The sequence below is a fragment of the Tamandua tetradactyla genome, chromosome 1 (genome assembly GCF_023851605.1).
Source record: "Tamandua tetradactyla isolate mTamTet1 chromosome 1, mTamTet1.pri, whole genome shotgun sequence".
NCBI lineage: Eukaryota > Metazoa > Chordata > Mammalia > Pilosa > Myrmecophagidae > Tamandua > Tamandua tetradactyla.
The window spans coordinates 162,526,341-162,551,654 of NC_135327.1; the positions used below are offsets into that span (position 1 = coordinate 162,526,341).

Below are 25,314 nucleotides of genomic sequence, written 5' to 3' on the forward strand. Positions count from 1 at the left end.
TTTCTTTTATTTCTTCAGGGTCTGTGGTAATGCACCCCTTCTCATTTCTAATTTTGTTTATTTGCGTCTTCTCTCTTTTTTTCTTTGTCAGTCTTGCTAGTGGTCTGTCAATTTTGTTAATTTTCTCAAAGAACCAACTTTTGGTTTCATTGATTCTTTCCATTGTTCTTTTGTTCTCCCATTCATTTATCTCAGCTTTAATCTTTATTATTACTCTTCTCCTATTTGCTTTGGGGTTAGTTTGTTTTTCTTTCTCAAGTTCTCCAGGCTTTCTGTTAAGTCCTCAATTTTTGCTCCTTCTTGTTTTTTACTGTAGGCATTTAAGGCAATAAATTTCCCTCTCAGCACAGCCTTTGCTGCATCCCGTAAGTTCTGACAAGTTGTATTCTCATTTTCGTTCGTCTCCAGATAGTTATTGATTTCTCAAGCAATTTCTTCTTTGACCCACTGGTTGTTTAAGAGTGTGTTGTTTAATCTCCATGTATTTGTGAATGTTCTTGTTCTTTGGTGGTTATTGAGATCCATCTTCATCCCACTGTGATCAGGGAAAGTGCTTTGAATAATTTCAATATTTAAAAATTTATGAAAGCTTGTTTTGTGCCCTCAGTATATGATCTATCCTGGAGAATGTTCCATGAGAACTAGGGAAGAATGTATAACCTTGTGCTTTGAGGTGCAATGACTTATATGTCTGTTAGGTCTCAGTCATTTATCAAGTTATTTAGCTTCTCTATTTCACTGTTGATCTTCTGTCTGGTTGTCTTATCTATAGAGTAGAGTAGTGTATTGAAGTCTCCTGCTATTATTGTTGAAACATCTATCGCTCCCTTCAGTTTTGCCAATCTCTATCTCATGTACTTTAGAGCTACTTGACTGGGAGCATAAGCATATATGATTGTTTTATCTTCTTGGTGAATTGACACTTTAATTAGTATATAGTGTCCTTCTTTGTCTTTAGATTTTTTGCACTTAAAGTCTATTTTGTCCAAAATTAGTATAACTACTCCTGCTTTCTTTTGGTTACAACTTGCATGTAAAATCTTTTTCCATCCTTTCACTTTCAGTCGATTTGTATCCTTGTGTCTAAGATGAGTCTCTTGTAAGCAGCATATAACTAGATTATGTTTCTTTATCCAGTCTACCAATCTGTATCTTTTAATTGGTAAGTTTAGTCCATTAACATTCAAAGTTATTACTGAAAAGGTGTTTCTTGATTCCACCATCTTATCTTTTTTATTTTATTTGTCAGATCTATGTATTCCTTTCCCGCTTTCTTTTTGTATTCTTTAAATTACCATTAGTGGTACTCTTCAATTCTGTGCCCTCCTCCAGACCTCCCTCGTCTGTCTTTCTTTTTTTTCAGCCAGCAGAACTCCTCTTAGTATTTCATGTAGGGCCAATCTCTTGTTGATAAATTCTTTCAGGACTTTTTTGTCTGTGAAAATTTTAATCTCTCCCTCAGTTTTGAAGGACAGTTTGGCTGAGTACAGAATTCTTGTCTGGAAGTCTTTCTCTTTCCAGATCTTGAATATATCATACCACTGCCTTCTTGCCTCCAGGGTGCTAGTTGAGTAGTCTAAACTCAGTCTTATTTGATTTCCTTTGTATGCAGTAGATTTTTTTTCTCTTGCTACTTTCAGAATTTTCTGCTTCTCTTCGACATTTGACTGACTGATTTGTATGTGCCTTGGGGAAGGCCTGTTTGGAGTTCTTTAAGCTTCTTTGATGTGTTTGTTTATGTCCTTTATGAGGGTTGGGAAGTTTTCCCTATTATATCCTCAACTACTCTTCTAGGCCTTTACTCCTCTCTTCTCCTTCTGGGACACCAGTGATTCTTACATTTGCATGCTTTGTTTTGTCTATCATTTCCCTGAGTTCCCATTCAATTTTTCTACCTTTTTTATCATTTGCTGTTTTACATCTTTGAAGTCAATTATCCTGTCCTCTACATCACTTATTCTTTCTTTTGTCTCTTCAAATCTGGTGTTATATGCCTTTAGTATGTTTTTTTTTCATCAACAGAGTCTTTAATCTCTGTGATTTCTGCGATTTTTCTTCTATTCTTTCAAATTCCTCTTCGTGCTCTTCTATGTCTTTTTAATCTCCTTTAGGTCATTTGCTATCCCACTTATTTTATTAAGTAGAGCTATATGAACATCTTTGATTAGCTGTTCCAATGTCTGTGTCTCCTCTGGTGTTATAATTTGGTCATTAGGTAGTGCTGTATCAGTCTGCATTGTGATATGCTTAGTGATCTTCTGCTTTCTTGGTGGTATGCAATTAACTTGATTGATTTACTTTGGGAGTTGATTTCTTTCAATAGGTCTAAGGCCTTGTGTTTGTGGGATGGTTGTACAACAGGTAGCAGGGCACGAGGTGGAGCACTCAGTGTGGTGATCTGTTTCAGGGCAGGTATGGGCACAGGTTGGGAATGTTACGCTGATGCCCATGTGAACGTGGGCACCCAGCAGCCAGGGAAGATGTGGCTGTGCGGGTGCACCAGTCTGGGGGACATAACCCTGGTATGCACTGGTCTAAGGCATGGGGCCCTTTGTGCACATGCATAGAGCTGTGGCAGCAGGTTGGCATTACTCCTTTATGGATTGGGGGCAGATGTGACCCAGCTGTGCAGTTCCAGCCTTTCTCAGAGCTGGGAATTGAGGCTGAAGGCTGTGTGCATGCATGGTTCTAGGACTGCTATAAAGTGTGTTTCCCAGATCAGAATGCTATGATTGAGGGCCCATGCATGCATGGCCTCGGAGTGCCGTAAAGGGATGTGCTGAGCTCAGGAAGGGTGGGTTGAGGCTGTGTGACACTGTGGGTAGGGGGTGGGGGTAGCATAGGTATGGAGGTTAGTGCCCACAGCCTTTATGCGCTGGAAACAGCCTTCAGGGAGCAGGGAGGGAGAGGTAGTGCTTGGGAGGGGTGCAGGAGAGGTGGTTGGGCTGCACTTGGGGTGGGGGTGTAGGGTGGGTACATGCACTGGGGGCTGGTGGGATGGGGGTGCCTGGAGCACGGGGAATGGGAGAGAGTGATGGGGTTCAGATGTGTTGGGTATGCGGTGAGTCGCTGGTCACCGGGCTGAGCTGATGAGGGTAGCGCACCCAAGAAATGCAGCCTGGCTTATTTCCTAGTCCTGTATTCCAGTCCTGTGAACTCCATGCCTCCACACCTCCGCACCCCTGCACCAGGCTCCAACCTTCTGCTTCTCAATTCTAAAGTGTCCGCAAGCAGGGCTGCAGCATGTGGTGCAGAAGGTTCTCCCAGGTCAGCTGCGCTCCTGAAATGCCGCCTCAGTCACCCTCCTGTTCCCTCTCCAGCCTTCCCATGAAGCAAGGCTAATCTCAAGCCATTCTAGTTGGCCATCTTCCCAGAAGTTTCCCAATATGGTGTCTATTCTGATAAACTATGTCTGCTGGATGAAAACTGGTTTATTACCAGGCATTGCTTATATGCAGTTCTGTAGGATGCTTTCCATTGTTCTGTTTTCTCAGAAATCCCCTGCAAAACAATTGTTTTATCTTCTGTAAAAAGCGGTCCCTGCCAGCACTGTCCAATGCCAATGGCCATTTTATTTTACTTAATATTTCCTTTCCCTTCCATTTCCTTTCTTCATGAACATTTCAGTCTTGAAGCCATTAGGTGGGGATGAGCAAAACAGACATCTGTGCCAGTGTCCCAAAGCTGGTTGGCAGCATCCATGCCTGAACATAGTGAGGAGGGCATTCACAAATGATGACTGGCCAGGAAAGAGTGTCAGATATGAAGTGGAGTGAGGAAGACATCCTTATGAGGTGATGACCCAACTTAGGGAATCAGAGCCCAAGTGAGATGAGAAGGACATTCATTCTGAAGAATTTCTGTCCTGAAGAATTTCCAGGTGGGGTTTTGAAGACCACACAGAGTGAGGACAATGTCATCTTAGAGTGAGGCTGCCGGGTATGATGTGTAGAGGGTATTGCCACAGAGGACAGCTTGGCATGGAATGTCAGAGCATAGGTGAGGTGAGAAGGGCATCTTGGTAGGAGGGCTGCCCTGCATGGAGAATCAGAAACCAAGAATGGAGATGGGGGCATCCCCATGTGGGGGTGGGAGATCAGGAGAGTGACTTTTGGTGTGAGGTATCAGAGCCAAAGAAGAGGGAGGAGGGCTTATGTCTTGATGGGATCCTGGTATGAAACCCTGAAGATGGGTGCTCTGGTGAGAGGTGTTGGAACCCAAGAGCAATGAGGGGAATATATGAAACTGAGCCTTTCTCACTCTTGCAGCTCTAGTGCTTGATATAGGTATTTGCTGAGAAAATGAATTAAAAAACAATTTACTAGAGTTTCAATCCTTTCCTAAGCAGCTTTTCTTTTAATGTGGTAATAAGTAACACTACTAGATAAAATGGAGCAATATACATTTTCAGCTGCTGCAGGTGCTAATTGGTAATAAAATAAAGTAAAACCTCCAGTGAATTTGACAAAGTGGAGAGTGGATAGAATACTACATTAGCCTGAGCATCAGGAGTAGATTGTGTAATGCTAAATGAAAACTTCATAAAGGAAAATTGAACCTCTTTGGGCTTGTAGGCAAGGAATCTGGAAACTATTCGTGGGATATTAATTAAAAGTGGATTTCTGGCTTGTGGTGTCAAATGCCAAGTGGGTAAGGAGATCATCTATAGAGGGGCAACCTGTATTGGTTATCAGAGCCCAAGCAGGTGTGGAAGATGTCTCGGCAGAAGACCAGCTTGGTGTGGGTTATTAGACCTAAGCAAAGTGTATAAGGTATTTGTGTGAAGGGAGCAACCTTACCTGTCAGAATCTGAGCTGAGTGAGGAAGACATCCATGTAGAGGAATAGCACAGATCATAGTCAGCGACCAAGCAGATGAGGAAAGTATTTCTCAGCAGAAGGAATGGTGATAAGAGATTAAGTACATTCAAGGGGATTGACTAAACAAGGAAATATGCTAAGATTAGTAAGTGCTGGATCTCTTGTGGTTGGTAAAAAGAGTTAAAATTATGGCAAGAGAGAAAACCCTTATGAACCCTTAAATGTTAGATTGTAAGTAAAGGTATCAGTGAGAATGCATACTTTTATATATATATACACATATATACATATTATATGTGCATATTTGTATATTCCCTGTCTATGGAAAGAGCCTGGGTGCAGCATCACTCCAGTGGTAATAAGCACACCCAGTGCCCAGATACTGGCTTCTATATCTCATTCCACACTAAAAGGAACCAGGACTTCTTAGAGAAAAAGCTGAGCCCATGACTAAAGTAGTGAAAGTTCAGTGAACCAGTAATATCTTGTGACAGAAATAAAGAAGGTGCTCAAAGAATGATTGGGGGCATATTAAAAGGACACAGAATCCATTTCAAATGACTATTACTAGCCAAAATGGGAACAATTTGAGCATCAAAATATATAATTAGAGTAATGTAATATATTCCATTTAATAAATTAGGAAAACAAGTTCATACAAATATAATTTAAATATGACTTAAGTGAAAAAAATTTAAATTTGATAAAGAACAAGATATTGACATAAATTCACAGTGCACCCCCACACACACATAATACTTTTTCATTACAAGGGGAAATTAAAAGCATTTTGGAAAAGAAAAAGTAATATTAGTATGGAAAAACTTGACAGATGCAACTTTACTCAAGTAATCAAGCAGATTCAAAGAGAATAAAAAGACAACTAAAAGCTACACTTTTTATTAAATGGAGAAGGACTGTATTAAGACTTGTTGATGAAATCTGAATGAGGTCTAAGGATTATATGATACTGATGTATCATTGTTAATATCCTTATTTTGAGGATTGTGTTGTGGTTTTTATTGTAAAATGTCCTTATATTTAAATTTTCAATATCAGTGAGTACCATGTAGGCTCCAGCCTCTCAAATGGTTAAAAAAATGTATTTGTTATGTATTTGAAACTTTTTTGTGAGTTTGAGTTTATTTCAAAAGAAAAAGATGTATGTGTGTAGAGGGGGTATGAGAGTGGTGGGAGAACCTTAAAGATATACAACCACCACTAGTTCATAGGATTTACTTTTTACAAGAGCAAAGGAGGTGAGGAAGGGTAAGATGGAGACTTCAATATTTTACTCTATAGTCTTATGTGTGCTCTTTCACATTGAGGATGTTGCATTATTTTCCTGCCTGCTAAATAAAATACCATACAATGGGCTGACTTAAGAACAAGAATTTATTGGCTCACAGTTTAAGAGGCTAGAAGGCTTACTTCCTCCCAGGAGCTGGCTGGCAGTCTTTGGGGTTCCTTGGCTTTTCCATCATGTGGCCATGCACATAATGGCATCTTCTTTCTTTTCTGGGTTCCATTGATTTCCAACTTCAGTCTGCTCCCTGTGGCTTCTCTCTGTGTTCAGCTTCTAAGGATTTAGTGCATATTGGGTTAAGGCCTACCTTCACTCAGTTTGGCCACACCTTGACTAATAATATCTTCAAAGGACCTATTTACAAAAGAGTTTGCACCCATAGGCCCAGGGTTTGGCACTTGAACATGCCTTTTGTGAGGGACATGATTCAACCCTAACAATTGCATACAAATTTTAATAATTTAATACATAAGGAAGGAAAAGGTTATATACACTGTGCTCACAGATACGTGAGTACCAAAGCAGAAACTGAATTAGCCTAGTTTCAATTACCCTACCAAGTTACTGTTACTTTTTAGTTTTCACTGAAAAACAAAAATAATTCAATTGATCAGTCCATATTAGTTCAGTGGCTTTTTTCCATGGCAATAATTTGGACTATGAAAGCAATGTAAGTGTCTCAGAAATGCATCATTTTATCTGAGCTTCCCTTTCTTCATATCTGCCAGCAGTTCTAACTGAAGTAAATGGAAGCAGGCTATTGGAAGCAATGAAACTTCATTTTGTAACTCCTTAAAATTTTGTTGCTTTGCCTTTATTAGAAGATTTTGTTTGTGAAGCCAGATCCAGGCTAAATTAAATAGATCTGTCATGGCAACATTCACATTCTGGGTTCTAAATAAATGTTTCCTTTTATTATGCATCCTGAAATTTCCTGTGACAAACTGAAGCATATGAAATGGAGTTTTATGCTCCATTGAACTGAATTCTACATAGCTGCTGAAAAATGTTTGAAGACTTTTAATGGATTTGTCCATTTTAGTGACCATGTCACCTTACATTTTTGAAATGCATTTTGATTTGCATTTTAGTGTTTCTGTAAATGTGAATTCAGTTATCTGCCTACTTCAGAGAACACTCTTGAGAACCAAGACAGATGTAAATGTTAATAAAAGCAATAATAATAATAATTATAGATGACACTCATCAATTAATTCATTCATTACTCATCTCTGAAGATATCACAGTTGAGAAACAGTTAAGGTGCCTGACCTTAACTGACCTTAACTAAGCTTATATTCTGTGAGGGAGAGAAAAATAGACAAATATCAAGATAATTTCAGAGCATGATAAATATTATGAAAAGAACAGAGAAGGTGATGTTGATAGATAATAACTGTGTGAAGATGGAGAAGGCCTTTCCAGGAGAGTGCTAGACATTTCGGCTGAGATAAGGAGAAGAAGAGGCCAGCTAGTAAGGAGAAGGGGAGGTAAATGTTTCAGGTAAGGCGATGGTGAGTACAAGGGAGGTGTGCTTGAGGAAGAGAAAGGGTGTGGAGTGTGGTAAAAATGGAGACAATACATGGGCTAGACATGTACTAATTGCTCTATATGTATTAACTCATGTAAGCCACACAGTAATCCTGGGAGGTTCATCCTAATATATCCATATTTTATAGGCAGGAACACTAAGAAACAGAGATGTTAAAAAAAAAAAGTCTTATCCAAACTTATACAATTCATGAGTGATAGGTACAGGGTTTTTACTTGAGCATTCTGACTTCATAGCCCATGCTTTCAGCACTATATGATGCTTAGTGATAGGTACGGGGTTTTCACTTGAGCAGTCTGACTTCAGAACCCATGCTTTCAACCCTGTATGATGCTTCTTCCCAGAGAAAGCACCACACAAATGTAATTTACTGTTACTATTTTTATGATAAAGTTCCAGGCATCTTCTATGACCTAGAGAACTCATCTATATTTCCATGTTTCATTCCACAAAGAATATTATGTCTTGCTCTTGGTACAAAGTTCTACAAAGCATATATATATATATATATATATATATATATATATAGACAAATTGAAGAGAATATAGAAGTTCCCAGATGACAAGTAATTTTGACATGTGAGAAGTAGATGAAGTGACTAAGAACTATATCATGAAAAAGATAAAGTTCAGGGGACTACAGTGTCCACATTCATATGTTTACAGGGCCATGATGTGGAAAAATAGCTCAACTTTTTATATGGCCCCAAGGGAATACAATTTGAAGAAAAATGTTAAAGCTACAGGAAACTTGCTTTGATGGATTGAATGACTTAGTGAAAAATCCAAATACGCAATAAGCTATACGGTGGGATTTAGAGACCTCAGTGTCAGAATCATTTAAACCTATGCAGAAAAACCCGTTATTAAGTGTGTTGTAGAGAGGATTTAAGCAATGATTAGGTAGGACCTAGGGTGATTCTTCCCATTCATAAGATTCTATGATGAAGAAGCTATAATCAGAAGCCAGGAGGGTCAGAACTTAACATACTCAATTTGGTAAAGCAGGGCATGGAAACTTGATGCCAGGAATAGGTGCAGAATCAAAGTAGAATCCCAGACAGGAAGATTGTAATTAAATATTGAAACTCCGTTGTTTTTTTTAGTCATCAAAGGGTGTCTTAATTTTCCAGACAATGGCTTGGCTTAAACAATGGGAATTTATTGACTCACAGTTTTGAAGCTTGAAGTCCAAAATCAACAGTCAGCAGGGTGGTGCTCTTTTCCCCAAAAACTGGCATTCTGGTGCCATCCTTTAGTCCTTGTGTTTTCTGTACGTGGCAGTGCACCTGGTGATGTCCTCTCCTTTCTCTTCTGGGTACTGTTGACTTTCAGCTTCTACTCCACCCTAATTGCTTTTTCCCTGTGGCCTTCTGTAAAAGGGCTTCAGTAATAGGATTATGACCCATCCCAATTCAATTTTGCCACTCCATAACTAAAAATAACATCTTCAAAAGATCCTTTTTACAATGGGTTCATACCCCCAGGAATAGGTTAAGAGCATTTTTTTTCTGGGCTACATACATAATTCAGTCTACCACCAGGAGGCAGATTGTGTGGCTCAGGCTAGAAAGTAGAGCAGGCTACTTGCTTGGCATGCCCTGTTCTGCCTTACAGAATCTGTACTCAAATTTCCCCACTTGACATTATCTTGTCAAAAACAATCCTGACACCTTAGGGAATTGATCATATACAGTTATCTTGATTAGATTACCTATAATTTTCTGCATTGATTTGTCTACATGTCTCCTGTTTTTAGATCCTAGATTCACGGAAGGATTTGTACTTGTATATTTGTATTTTTGGCCCTAAAAGCATTATTGAAAAATAGTAACTAAGACAACAAGTAGGAGGCCTCTCCTGGTCTATTGAATAGGATCAGAATGTCAAAACAAACTTGGATTTAGAAATGTAACGTATTTGTGGCCAGCATTTATTTTCCATTTACTTATCAAAGCCCTGGATATAACTCCGCAGGTGAACTCACTGCCCTACCTGCCAACTCCCAGGGTTGTAAATCTCCCTGGCAACATGGGGCATGACTCCTAGGGATGAGCCTGTCCCTGGCATTATGGGATTGAGAAAAATTTCTTGACCAAAAAGGGGAAAAGAAATGAAACAAAATCAAGTTTCAGTGACTGAGAGATTTCAAATAGAGTTGAGAGGTCATTTTGGAGGGCATTCTTATGCATTATACAGATAATCCATTTTCAGTTTTGGGGTGTATTGGAGTAGCTAGAGAGAAATACCTGAAACTTGAACTGTAACCCTATAGCCTTGATTCTTGAAGATAATTGAGTAGCCATAGAGCTTTTAAGGTGGGACTATGAAAACCTTATGACTGACACTCTCTTTATCCAGCATATGAACAGATGAATAAGAAAAAAAAAATAAAAGATTAAATAAATAATGGGAGGAGAGAGTATGGGATGATTGGGGTGTTCTTTTTTCTTTTTATTCTAATTTTTTTTTGGAGTAACAAAAATGTTTAAAAATCTACTGTGATGAAGAATGCACAGATATATGATAACATATGAATCACTGATACAATTTCATGGTTGTATGGTATGTGGATATATAATATATCTCAATAAAATTGTATTAAAAATCTCTAGGCATGTGCTCCTTAAGCATAATATTAGAAGATTTATTAATGGAATATATTTCTTCTTTAGAAGATTAAAGATCCAAGTGATTCAATAAAAGCCGTGATAAATTATGATTGAATTAGATGTTAAATTTGGCAGATTTCCTCCATTTGGTATTCTAGAGTTCTTCTGAATTAAATTACAATGAAGTAATTGGAAAAAATATTTTGTCCTATGCTAGCTTGTTGATTTTTATCAAAAGGTCCAAGATCAACTTCTTTAAACTCTCAGAATTTTAGCTACATTTCCTAAACTGAGGACAGCAGTATCTTTCTGGAGTTGAAATTGTTATTATGTTAGTGCTACTTAGTATCACATCTACCACTGAAGAAAAAGGACTGCAATACATTTTGGTATTATTAGAATAAATTTTAGAAGAATAACGTCAGAAAAGTTATTTTTGAGCAGTAAAGAGAAATGATGTGAAGAATTTTCCTAATTTAAAACTTTGTCTTCGAAGTATGGGGTTTCATTATTTGGTAGCAGCATGTGGGAAGACCTGGATATTGCAGTAACTAAACCCAAGCAGAAAAGAGGAATGTGTTCTGCAAATGCCCTGTTATCTTTTACCTTGTTGATTTTGCCTGTTCCTCAGAATTAATTTTTTAAAAGTTGAAACATATGTCAGCTGGGACCTCCCAGCCTTTCAAAGATGTAGATTTTGTTGGCTCAAAAGCCAGCCTGCCTCTCGCTTTTCCCAAATCCTGTTGCCTGTCAAAGTTCTAAACCCTGCATTGGCCCTGGCTTCCTAATGCCATATCTCTGCACATCTTGGCAGACACGCAGGAGAGGGAAACCTGCTCATCTAAAAAAAAGAATCTGTTCAAATCTGTTGTTATGACCAGACCTTTACTGCATCTTCCACAAGGTTTATTGAGGTAGACACAAGTTAAGATACCTTAGAATCCATGCAAGTATATACCTTTTGCAAATAGATGAACAACAACATGGATGAAACTAAAAATTATGTTGAATAAAAGAATAGTACCTACTGTATAATTCTATTTATATAAAATTCTAAAATTGTAAAGTTAATGTTTAGTGACAGTAAATATATCACCTATTTCTTGGGGATGAGAAGAGACAGATAAAGACAGGAGGGATTGCAAAAAGGATCAAGTGACAGATATATAGTATTGTGATAGCTAGATTCTGCCAACTTGGCCAGGTGATGATGCCCAGTTGTTCTCTTGCTGTGGATTTAAATCATCAGCATGTGAAATTCATCTATGGCTGATTACATTGTGGTGGGCTAAGGGGCATGCCTTCCACAATGAGTGAGGTTAATTTAATTAGCTGGATGTTTAAAAGAGAGAGGTCAGAAGAGAGCTCAGCAGCTTAGCATTCCTCATCTCAGCACTCACAGCTCTCAGCCCACTTTTGGAGATGCCAGTAAGTATCACCCTGGGAAAGCCATTGGAACCCAGAAGCCAGGAAAGAAGGCCAGCAGTCATCACTGTGTGCCTTGTCATTGTCAGAGAAACTAACATGAGAGCTAGCCGCCTTTTCTCTGAAGAACTATAAATTTGTAACTAAGTAAATCTCCTTATTAAAAGCCAAGCCGGGGCGGGCCGCGGTGGCTCAGCGGGCAAAGTGCTTGCCTGCTATGCCGGAGGACCTCGGTTCGATTCCCGGCCCCAGCCCATGTAACAAAAACAAAAACAAACAAACAAAAAAAAGCCAAGCCATCTCTGATGCGTTGCATTCTGGCACCTTTAGCAAATTAAAACACCTTCTGATTAGTACGTGTCTCAGAATAAATCCTTTAGGCTTTTTCTGTTTGGAGAATGTTGAGCTTCTTGAACGTATGTATTTATGTTTCATAAGAGCTGGAAGTTTTCAGCTTCTATTTCCTCAAATATGCTTTCTGTCCTTTTTCCCTTCTCCTTCTAGGACACCCATGACACATATATTTGTGTACTTCATATTGTCACTCCCAACGGTGTAATCTCCCTGACAACATGGGTCATGGCCCCCAGAAATGCCACTCAAATCCCTGAGACACTTCTCAATTTTTTCTGTCCTTTTTCTATCTGCTCTTCCGACCATATGATTTCTATTGTCCTGTTTTCTAGTTCACTGATTCTTTCTTCTGTCTCTTAAGATCTAATGTTGTATGCCTGTGGGGTATGTTTAGTCTCTACTGTTGTACCTTTGACCCCATAATTTGTTATACTTCTTTTTATGCGTTCAAATTTTTCCTTATGACCACACATTGTCTTCCTAATACCCTGTATCTCTTTATGCATATTTTCCTTCAGCAACTTGAATTGATTTAGGAGATTTGTTTGAACATCTTTGATTAATTCCTACAACTTTTGAATCTCCTCCAAAGTTTTTATTTGTTCCCTTGACTAAGCCATGTCTGTCTTCTATTTTTTTGTCTGTCTTGTAATTTTTTGCTGATATCTAAGGCACCTGATTATATTGGTGAGTTAACTCTGAAGGACCGTTTCTCCTTTTGTCTAGGGGTTTTTTTTGTTGAGTGCCTTTGTGTTAAGGCTTTTCTTTGACACTTGGTCTAATTTATTCTAGACCTTTAGAATAGCCCATATTTAACTATTCAGATTTTCTCAGCTACTCATCTGGTTTTTACCTTGGATCTGCAATGCAATTTTTTAAATTTCAATTCTTATGCAATTGTTTCACCTGTTGGAGAGAGCGTCGTTTACTCTTTTCCTTCTCCAGGAATCTTGATATGTTCTTTTGGTTTTTGTGCAAAATTTTTCTCCCCAGTTCCTATTATTTGCTTAAACCTTTTGAGACCTATCCTATTTTAAAGCTGTTCAGTTTAACACCTCCCCTTTTTCCTTTGAGGCTTTTCTTCCCTCTCAGTGTATTCTGCCCGGAGGAGCCAGATGGGGTCATTCCAAATAGGTGGGGCACTTCAGAAAAGTCTGTTTTGCTTTTAGATAGTCCAGCCAGTTGCAGCTGGGTTGAGTGAGAGCTCAGTAGTTCTTGCAAGCAAGCCTTTCTATCCCCATCATTCTTTCTTTCTTTCTTTCTTTTCTTTTGCCCCAGGAGACCTTTTATATGCATATGCAGCACTTCACAGCAGCTTATGTTCTGTTCTGGGTCTCTGCAGACTTAGGTCCCTGTGCCTGCAAATGTTTGGAATTCATATGTGTGGACTCGCTGCTGTGAGTCTCTATCCTCAGTGTGAGGTGAATGGAATCTGACAGTCAGGGATGAAATTCTCCTGAGATTTTTCTGTTTCTTTGATTGAGTATTTGTGTTGTCCTTCTCCAGTCTGTACTGTTCTCCAGAATTCTAAGCAAGTGGGATTTGTCCTTTTGTTTCCTAAATCTCTGTGAAGGCTTTTTCGGATGTTGCTCTTTTATTTGCTAAATCTCTGTGGAGGCTTTTTCAGATGTTGTTGTTGCCATATTGATAATGTACCCTTTTGAGTATTAATTTTTCATGATCTATTTCTTTTAATTGCGCAGGTTCTGGTAGCTCTTTTAGGATTATTTCCTTACAAAATGCTTAGGAAGAAATAAACTTTGTGTTTGATAATTTCCCTCAAATGACATCCATGTAAGTGTCAGTGTATACAATCTTCAGTTGATTTGGAAAGACCATAATATAATAGCAAGACTATGACAAGTTAGATTTACCCAAAAGACAAGCAGTCCTTTAATTCTTTGAGGATTTTTCTTCAGTTCTAATCCTTTCTATTATTATTTTAAGAAGTATTTCTGGTTTTGTTCTATTATTAGAAAAAGCAATCAAAATGATACCCAGTGTCACATAATATTTATTGTTGTTCAGCAGTATACATGTTTGAAGAGATCCACTGCTATTAAATTATTTTTCATATTGTCACTGGTGGTATATCTTTATTATTACTTTGCAAACAAAGAGAGTAAGATAAAGGCTTAATTTTCTTGTGTATAGATATGTCAGACTAAAACTCTTTCATCATTTTTGTCGTTGAAACCAGACACCATTGGGAGGGACCACTGTGGTCACACCCACAGCAGAGCATTTGCCCCAAGGAAGACTTCAGTGATGCCCTTTTTATTCCATTCCCTCGATTATCAGGGCTCTCTGAAGAGAGTTTGACGTGGACCATGGAAAATTGCAGCTCTTCCCCTCTTTACCCAAAACTGATGCACATTTGCTGAGTGGTTGTGAAAGATAATAAGGGAAAGAATGACTTGTCAACTAGTTCCCTAGAGGATTAGATGCTGTTGCCTCTTGGCTGGTGACACCATCCTCCTTAGGCACCCAAGACAGAACCATCATAGGAATCCATTCATTACCCCTTTTTCTCAACCTTCACCCCTAACCAACCCTCCATTGCTGAATTTTTTCCTAAATCTTTCTCAGGTGTACCTCTTCCTCTCTTTCCTACTTGTTCCTACCCTGGTTTGGATTCTAACTATTTTTCACCTAATTTATTGCCTAAACATCCTAATTTATCTGTCTTTACTTTTGTCCTTCTCAACTTGGTAATCATAGTGACCTCTGAAAACTTAAATTTGACCATGACACTTGCAACATGAATCCATTAAATAACTTCTCTATACCCCTCCCCCACCCAGCCCCCTGGTAACTTGTGATCTACTTTTCATCTCTATGGATTTGCTTATTCTAGATTTCCATATAAGTGGGATTATACATTATTTTTTCTTTTGTGTCTCAGTTACTGCATTTAGTGTAATGTTTCTAAGATTCACCCATGCTGTCGCATGTATCAGAATTTCCTTTTTTTGGATGAATAATTCCATTATGTGGATATATCACCTTTTTTATCCATTCATCCTTTGATGGACACTTAGATTGTTTTCACCTTTACGCTATTGGTGTACAACGCTACTAGGAACATTGGTGTAGAAGTATAAGGCAGCTTTTTCAGGGCTATACTACACATATTCTTTTTTATTCCCCAAATCAAGGAGTAAGTAATTTCTAGGAATAGTTTTCCTCTGAGATTGGTGTTTTGATCTGTATTTGTCATCTCATTGTAGTAGCCAGACTTAAGCAACAAAGAAAAGAAATCTCTTCTCTCATCATTCCACAGATAATTTACCGCTTTTCATTAAAGGCAGTTAGTTAACAGATAGTGCTACGGAAAAGTCCTACAACTAATCAGTCTGCATTGCTTTCTGTCTGAATCCTGAATATTAATATATAGTGGATTCATTTGGAATGAATCAGGCACATATAAAGGTCATATCATTAATTACAGAGTTACTTAGTCTCTGAGCCTTTTCCTTTGAGACCTGGTGGCAATTTGGGGGGGCGGGGAGATAGAGAAACAAGAACTTACTGTGGTTCATGGAGCTTGTTAAATTTCACCTGCAGTGTTCTGATTTTGATTAAATATATCTGATGCCAAGCTATTGTAGTAGAAACATTGCAGTATTGGGCTTCATCACTATTGCTGTATCATTTTATAACTTAAAATGAAGGATGAAAAGAGAACACTGTGGTTGTAACTGTTTAATAGCTTTGAAAAAATTGATTTTCTCTCTCCGTGCCAGACTGGAGAAGTTTTGGGTAGGGTGGAGGTGAGTTTCCATACTCTGTTGTCAGAATCTCTACTTCCCTGACTTTTTATGCTTATACCACAGCCATCATACTCTCCTCCACTGTAGGACTGCAGCTACCGTCCTACTTTGCTTGACTATCAGGACTTCTGAGCCTGCAAAGAAACAGTGGTTTTGAGTAGGGTCGTTACAAATTTATAGTCTCCCACATTAGTGAAATAAATGCTCAGTGCTTTCCATCAGCCTTAATTGTCCAGTAATCATTCCATTCTTCACTATTTTCCTCAAACCCAATCTCCTACCATTTTCCCTCACAGAAAATGATCTTGTTTCTGGTTTTCTTGAAAAAGTAAGGAAAGGGGTTAAGAAAATTCATACTATCTGCAAGGACATTTACATATATTATCTCATTTAATCTGCACTGTCCTGAGAAATAAATATTATTATTCCTGGTTACAGATAAGATAACTGAGGTTCATGTGAGTTATGCTTGTGAGCAGAAGGGCTGGAATCGAACTGAAATCCACTTGACTCCTGTTGCAGTTTGAAAGCTTCCAGAATGTGATATGCCAGAAATGCAATGGCTTTTAAAAAGGGGAATTTATTAAGTTGCAAGTTTATAGTTCTAAGGCCATGAAAATGTCCAAATTAAGGCACCAGCAAGAGGTTACCTTCACTCAAGAAAGGCCAATAAAGTTTGGGTTTTTTTTCTCAGCTGGGAGGGCACATGATGACGTCTTCTAGATTTCTCTTCCAGCTTCTTGTTTCATGAAGCTCCAAAGGTCTCAGGTGGTGTGAGCTCTGTGGGTTCTGGTGGCTCTCTTGGCCCTTGTGCTCTCAAGCTTTTTCCAAAATGGTTCCCTTGTAAAGTGCTCCAGTAAGCAACCCCACTTTGAATGGGTGGAGGACACACAACTCCATGGAAGCTGTCTAATCAAAGGTTACCACCTACAATTGGGTGGGTCACTTCTCCATGGGAACAGTAAAAAAGAGATCCCTCGCAGCAATATGGAATGAGGATTAAAGGACATGGTTTTTCTGGGGTGCACAATAGATTCAAACCAGCACAACTCTTAATCTACTTTTCTTTCCATGTGCTGTGATCCTCCCTAATGCAGAAGCTCAGGGATATGAACCATTCAGCATTCTCATTCCCCCATCTGTAAATAAGCTAGATCCATACAAGTCCTTATTTCCTTTTCTTTTTATTGTTGTTCTCTTCCTCTCTTGGGCTGATAATCCTTTATCCATTCTCTGTATCTTCTCTCCTTGGGAACTTTGCTCAAAGCCTCATATAATTTCAAACTCCTTTCTGTAATAACTCTTTCCTCTTAATAGTCTCACGTGCTTAAGTCTCTCTTCTACCTTAAAAAGAAAATTCCATTCTTCCTTCTTGTATCTGTCTCTGGGTGCCACCCTATCATGCTTCTTTCTATCACAGCAAACTATTAAAAAGTGTTTTAACTCTACTTTCTTGCCTCCAGTTCACTTCTCTAACTGCCACAGTCTGAATTCCAAGTCCATCATTTCGCTAAAACTGCTCTGTTCTAGGATATGAAGTCATGGAATTAGGAAATAAAAAAGTCCAGTACGCACTCTTCATTCATACCCATGGTCTACATAGGACACTCACTTTTATGATAATTCTTCAATGATGAAACCATCCTTCTCTGGTATCATTTTCTCCTAGATTTGTAATTCCCTTTTCAGGCCATGTGTTCCTAATTCTTTTGGTGCCACCTGGTCCTTGTTATGATCCCTAAATGTTAGGGCTGCTCAGTGTCTTATCATTGACTCTCTACCAGCTCTACTGACTTTCAATGAAATAGTTCATCCATACCCATGGTTTAAAGCTAACTCCTAAATGCTGATGTTTCCCAGTATTTGTCTCTAGCCCAGACCTTTCAGTGGTTTCACAGACCTATAATTTTGATTATCTGATAAGCTTCCATGGAAATTTCAAGGTCTACAGGTCCAAAACTGGACTTCAAGTCTGTTTTACCATTCATTGTCCCTACCGATGTGAGACTAGTACCACGGTACACACACATGCCCCATTCAGGATCTTAGCAGTCAACCTTTGCCCTCCTGCCTTCCTCACATCCAAATTAAAATCCTCTCAAATGTTCCTAAATCCTTCAAATCCACAACCTACTTTTAGTAGGTTTCTTTAGTTTGTACCCCCATAATTTCTTGCTGCTTTAACAAAACTTTATTCTGCTATAGGGTCCATTTCATTTTCTGATTAAATCGTGAGTTAATTATGATCCATTAGCAATATCATCATATTTGTTTTGCTTATTGATTTCATTTATGCCCACCATAGATTACTAGGCCTTGATCTTCAAAGTAATAGTATTTTAACATGTTAGTGTCCTTTGATCTTATTTCATCTTGTGTTTTTATTTCTTTTCTGAGGTCTGCAGTAGTTTTGTTGTTGTTATTATTTTTTGTGGGTTTTTTCTCAAGTGCATTTGTCTTGCCAACTTGGAATACCCCCCAGAATTTTAGCAAGGAACTTTGAAACAAAATTTCTGGTCTTTCTCTCTCCCTATATACTGAGCTTCAGTTAATTAATTTTTTGAATATAATAATGCTTAAGTAATAATTGAGCTAGTGTTGGGAATGTTTGTGTTTCTTTCTTGTAATTTTTTTTAATTAATAAAAAAATTTAAAAAAAATAATTGAGCTAGGACTTTCCTAAGTAAATTGATAGCTGACTTCCTAATATGTTCGGTCCCTTAGCAATTGGATGTATCAGCCAGGCTCGCAGAGATTTTCTGCTATCCTGTTGTAAGTATCCCGTAGGACAGATAATAAAGAGAAATTAGAGAATTAGAGCTTCTAATTCTGAAATTGTTTGCTTTCAGTCTGCTTTCAAGGTAGCTTTAATAACAGCTACTGTCTATACTGACTACATCACTCTGTAACTCTAGAAGTCTGGCCAAAATCACAAACAGGCACACGGATTTGTGGATGTAAAAAACATCCTATCCCCATTCTTGTTCTTGACATGGACAGTTATTATAGACATGCTGCTTTAATTTTCCAACATTTTATGTGACATTTACTAATGTGATATGTATTCATTTAATGATTATTTTTCAGTAATATTAGGTTTTAGTTTCTTATGTTTTGAGAAAGTCCCCTTTCTTAGCAGCTAACTGTTGCATCTGAAAAATGTCTTCTTTCATGAATCATCTTTCCATTTTGCTAGAGCTCAAAATTCTATGCCACATTTTCATTGAAACCAACACTGATTTATCTCATTTTGTTATTTGAATGAATTGAAATTTGAATCCAAGTCATTCATTGCTGATAACTTTATTTTATTTTAATGACTTTCAGGGAGGGTGGGAGGGGGGCCTCAATCAGAAGGACTTGGGTCCCTAAATGGTTTTTTTAATTTTGACTTTTTGGTAGATTTGTTAACATATAAAAGGTAAGCCATGGTCATTTTTCATATCGTGGTTTATAGTTTATGGGTTCTTGAGTGGAATTTATTCAAGGCAATTTATGATAGATGCCACAATCATGACTTCAGTCTTCCCTTTGATATAGCACTATTTCCTTTTTTGTAATATGTTACATGTAAACATATAGCAACACAAACATTTTCTGACCTCAGAACCTAGTCTAGACAAGAAATATATGAACATTAAAAACAAAATATGTTTTTCTCAATAATATCTTGGTCCATAATGTAACAATTCTAAGAGTCTACCATTATTAAAATCCAGTTATATAACAACAATTTATGGTAATCTTAAAAACAAATCCATGTTGAGCTCTTTGTCATATTTCTGTGAGTTTTCAGATAATCTTTTCTGATTACCTTATACACTATCATAACTATTTTGCCTATTTATCTGATACTTGAGGTAGACCCATCAACAATAATGTAAGAAAGAGGAAAAAGGAGAGGCTGAATGATAGTATTTTCTTTGCATTTTCTCTCCTTTCAATCATTTTATTACTTTCTCCAAATGTTCAAATAAATGTACTGTTTGGTTTTTTGTGTGTATTTTTCTTTTCTCATTCCCTCTTTATCTTACATTTTAGTTTCCACCAGATAATATTTTTAGATTAGTGATTGGTTGAGGAATATTTCCCTATACAGAATGTATTTTTCAGTGGGTTCCTATCTAGAATCCTAACTTGTCCAGATGTGTAGTACCTGGACATCAAAGGGTAGATAATGGTAGATATCTTATTTAAGCATTTATGCACTCAGTAAATGTTTATTTACTCCCTAAGTTCCAGGCTCTAAGAAAGATAGTGACATTAGAAGAATAAAAGACAGACATATTGTAGTTCAAGTAATTAGTTGGAGGCCGTAAGAATCAAATGAAGGCAAAATGAAAGATGTGTATGAAAATAGCCATTCGTTGCAGGCTCTGCTTTCCATAAGGCAGCTATCACCTGTTTACTCTTCCAAAGCCTCTGTACTTCCCAGCTAAAATTGATCACAGTCTTCCTTTTCGTCTCCCTCTGTAGAATTCCCCTTCATCCATTCTTTGCTCAAGACCAGTCTGGACTGTTCACTGTTCTCTAGCTTTGCCTACACTTTCCCATCACTGTACGTTTGCTCAGGCTTGTCATGCAGCTGAACACGTTGTCACTTCCTTCTCCACCTGTCAAAATCCTGCCATCCTGCAAGGTCTGTATTAGTGCACTTTTGATTGCTATGCTTGCCTTCCTTCATCCTGCACAAACAAACTAGAACTATGCTTCCTGCATATCTCCTTGAAAGCCTAGAATTGCTTTCCATTTTGCTTGGTAGAGAGAATGTACTATATACAATAGAAGAGGCACAGTAGGTAAATATCAATACAGTTAATTCATTTTGGTGCACAAAGACTATTCTACAAGTATTTAATTTGTTCCTACTACGTGCTAGACTCTGAGTTTGACAGTAGAATACAGATGAAATAGATAATTAACAAACAATTAAAATACAGTCTAGGGCCGGCCACGATGGCTCAATGGCAGAGTTCTCACATGCCCTATGGGAGACCCAGGTTTGATTTCCAGTGTCTGCCCAGGCGAAAAAAATAAAAAAAATTTAAAATACAGTCTAAGTGCTCCCACCAGGTAAGTACAGGAAATTTATAGTAGAGTTACCAGTTCAGGTGAGTCAGTGGATAGATGAAAGAATGGATAAATGTGTAAATGAACACTTTATCTTAATTATCTAAAGGTCCTATTTAACACTCTACAGTCCTATTTATGAGTAAATCACCCTTTTATAGCCTTCTTCTCAGCTATACCGGTGTCTTAATTTCATTCCTCCAAACTCTCAGGTGGATATTTGGGGAATTAAAAAATAATGATGTTTGGGAATAAAGTTAATCCAACGTTTCATTATGAAAGACAGATAAAATGCTTCTGCTATTTATGTTTCAGTCTCATAAGCAATTTTAACACTTTATTAGTTTACTTTCCATAAGCAGTTTTAACATTTTATTAGATAACTTCCCTTGCTTTTCTACTGCTGATGATTTAAAAAAAAAAAAAAACACTCCTTTTTACACTCCTTTGAAAGAAGGTCCTCAAGTTCTTATTTTTCTGGATTTTTTCTTTTTCTTTTTTTCTGGATGTTCATTAAAAAAATTATTTTCCCTATTTTGGTTTTAATTTTGCCTTTAATCATAGAAATTAGGGCGGTCTCTTGAGCCCGCACTGTACTAAGCACCCTGATCTAGTAGACATTTTAAACTGGGTCTATGCTCAGTGTAATCATTTGGTGCGCTTCAGATATAATCCAATTACTTTCTGTCTCTATGTTTATAAAATGGCAGGCAACACAGTTTGAACCTCAGGTCATTCTTGATATCCTTCAGAAGAAGTTTAGTTGGAATCACTCAACAATTGTTATATAAACTGTCATATAACAAATAGCTAAATGTGACCTGCTGTTAAGTTCAGAAATGTTACTTTAATTCATCAGGTTCTATTTTTCCATTTGCCATCTCATGTTAGATCCCTATGAACTTAAACTTGTAAAGAAGAAGACGTCATTTCTTGTTTGTCTGATTCCTTCATTCAACAGATGTTTACTGAACATCTGTGTGCCAGGTTTTTTTCTAAGTTCTGGCATATAGCCATGAACAAAGTTCCTTCTCTCACAGAACTCACTTTCTAGTATATAGAGACAATAAAGAAACATAATTACTGTGTCAGGTAGATATATCAAAAAAGAAAAATGAAGTTGGGAAAAGGGATAGAGAGCGACATGGGGAAAGTTCAGGGACTGAAGTGAAAGAGCAAACCTTTCATACATCTGGGAAAGAGCGTTCCAGGAAGAGATGGCAGCAAGTACCAAGCCCTGAGGCTTGACATGCCCAAGAAACAGACCGAAAAGTCACTGTGGCCAGAGCAGAGTGATCCAAGGTAGAGTGGAAGGAAATTAGATCAGAGAGGATATGAGTGGTGACATTATTTAGGATCTGTAGTCCATAGTAAGGAATTGATATTTTGTTCTGAGATAGAATGACATTGGAGGTATTTGAGGCAAGTGGCATTTGTTCTGGCACATATTTTAAAAGATCACTTTAGCTATTAGCTTCCTTTTTCTAGGTAACAAATGCTTACAAATTTAGCAGCTTAGAACAATGCACATTTATCTTACAGTTTCCTTGGGTCAGGAGTCAAGGAGGAGAGGGGTAGATTAGCTGGGTTCTCTGCTCAGGATCTCACACAGACTGAAATCAGGTTGCTAGCTGGGCTACATTGACATGTAAACCTCAGAACTCCTTCCCTCGTTCATTCAGGCTGTTGACAGAATTTACTTCCTTGAGGTTGTTGGACTGAGGTTCCCGTTTTCTTGCAGACTGGCTTCCTGGGGTATTCTCAGCTCCGAGAGGCTGCTATTGATTCTTAGCCATGTGGCCCTTTCACAGCCTGGCTGCTTGCTTCTTCAAGGTCAGCAGGAGAATCTCTCACACTTTGAAGGTCTAAGACAGAGCCTTTTATAATGTAACATAATCACAGGAGTCATTACCCCATCACTTTTGCTGTATAATATAACTTAATAAAGAGAGTGAATATCCATAATATTCTTAGGTTCAGCCTACAACCAAGGAGAGGGGATTAGATAGAGGTGTGCACAGGAGGTGGAATTTGGGAGGCAGAGAGACATTTCAGATTCTGTCTATCACATAAAGAGAGAACAAAATCATAGAAAGGTCATGAGAGGAAGCCTGAGATCACAGAAAAGGCACTGAGTGTCTAGGCCAATACTTCCCACATGTGCATGTGAATCTCCTGAGCATCATGTGAAAATGCCCATTCTGGCTTAGTAAGACTACAGGTAGACCTGACACTCTTAATGATCTCCTAAGTGATTAATGCTGCTTGTGGTGCAGAAAGGCTGTAGGCAAGCGATGACAGTGACATGGGCTGGAGCGGTAGTAGTAGAGATGGGAAATAGTCTGTTCAGGGATATATTTTGAAGGTTCACTCAAAAAGATTGAAGGGTTTGCTGAAGGAGGAACAGAGGCATCAGGATGATTCCCAAGTTGAGATGGCAAAGACTATACGAGGAGTTTGTCTCAGAGCAGAAATCAAGAGTTCAGTTTTGGATATGCCAAGTTTGAGGTGGCTAATAGACCCAAGAGAGATGATCACTAAATGCTATGGAAAATAACAGGTTTATAAATCATATACAGTGTTAGTGGAGGCATAAAATTTTATGTTTCTGTGCACCACAACAGTGTGACTCTTGAGTGTCCTTGGAATTTATTGCACTGTATTAAAAAATTTAATAAGAAGAACCTTATTGATTATATGCTGCAGTTTCTTTCTCTTCAATTGAAACTTCTCTTCAATTGACATTAAAATAGGCCATGTTTTATTGTCCCCATGCCAGTATTCTTTACAGTGATATCAACATAACATTAAAGTTGTGCCCTAGAAGCCAAATCATTGAATCACTGTGCATATTTAAAGCATATTGTACCCAAGTACTCTTTAGGAATAGAGCTAGATTTTAAAATAAAGTAAGTCTTCAGCACCTGTTGATTTTGGTGAATACCCACTATGAGATGAATTACCTAATTTTCCCTGGCTACATAGGTGGATTTGTGATATAACTATCATTCTTTTTTGGGGATAAATTATGCAAAGTTAACTTTGTTACATTATGAGAGGTGGCCATTAAAGTGAGTTTGCAAAAGAAGACAGCATAGATCAGGGTGGTAAAAAAGGCTATGTTTACTTACAATTTCCCTGAATATCATCATGTAAAATGTGGGCCTTACCCATGCCCGTTTTTGGTAAGAAAAGCAGCATTTCATGGATTTTAACAGAACTAATTAAAATGTGCCTCTCAAACAGTGAATTCTAAGTTAATATCGAGTGAAATAATGATATGAGAGATGGATCATGGTTTCAGGAAGGGATGAAATTAAAACAAATGTAGAGCAGTTTTGGTTTAGAAGACTGTCCATCCTGTGAAACGGGAAAATTCATTTCACTTTGAGAAAAATATCTTATAGAAAATCCTATTTGGTTTTCATTGTTTTAAAACAATAGACAATAAAACCTTGGAGGTCTTAACACCAGGAAAAAAAAAATACAGGTGGGGGCAGTGTGGGAGGGATAGATAGCTTTTTATTAACAAGACCTGAATAGTTGGAGAATAAACCAAATCATCTGATGATAGGGGGCAAAAGAAGGTCTCCACTACCCCATGAGAATGCTGAGGAAGTTAGAACTTAACTCTTATCATCTAGGTACCTTTCAATCTTGAATCCTGGGCTTATCGAATAATTAGTCTTTCTGCTGATTTGGAAGAGTGATAGCCAAACAAAACTCTTGGTGAACTCTGCACTTTGGGTGGTTTTTAGATAGTCCTCTTTTCTGAATCCAAGGCTAAATGTATTTATTTTAATGTATTTAAAATAAATACATTTTTAAAATTTGAAATAAATATATTTATTATAATGCATCATATTAAAACCCTGAATCCAAGACTAAATGTATTTATTTTATGAATTAGTTCAAAGATGTCTCTATTGTATCTATTTTTATTTAATGTATTAATATAATAGATTAATATAAAATTTAGTTTTTACATGATAATTTAAGAGGCTAACATCTTACCCTTTCTTTTCCTAGGAGCACTGAATCAAAAAAATTGGGGAAAGAAATATCCAGCATGTAATAGCCCCAAACAATCACCTATCAACATAGATGAAGATCTTACACAAGTAAATGTGAATCTTAAGAAACTTAAATTTCAAGGTTGGGATAAAACATCTTTGGAAAACACATTCATTCATAACACTGGGAAAACAGGTAAAATATTTGCATTCTGTTTGTTCCTTTAACATGTTTTATGAAACTAGTGTATGTTTACATTAGTTTTTTCTCATTTTCCTTTGAATGGCTTAATATAAACTGGAAAGAAGCTATAGGTAAAAGAAACCAAATAAGCAGAGAAAACTGGAAATATAGACAATATTTTGAAAATCTGTACCAAAAAAATGGC

General features: G+C 37.6%; 1 protein-coding gene across 4 annotated transcripts in view; it reads left to right on the forward strand.

Annotated features, from left to right (window-relative positions):
* The window catches only part of PTPRZ1 (protein tyrosine phosphatase receptor type Z1), a 220,614-nt gene that overhangs the window by 92,644 nt on the left and 102,656 nt on the right, over positions 1–25,314 (forward strand). For all 4 annotated transcript variants that reach the window (XM_077118719.1, XM_077118786.1, XM_077118848.1 and 1 more), the window contains exon 3: positions 24,942–25,121. In XM_077118719.1, the coding sequence (XP_076974834.1) occupies positions 24,942–25,121 (180 nt within the window). The remainder of the gene's footprint in view (positions 1–24,941; positions 25,122–25,314) is intronic.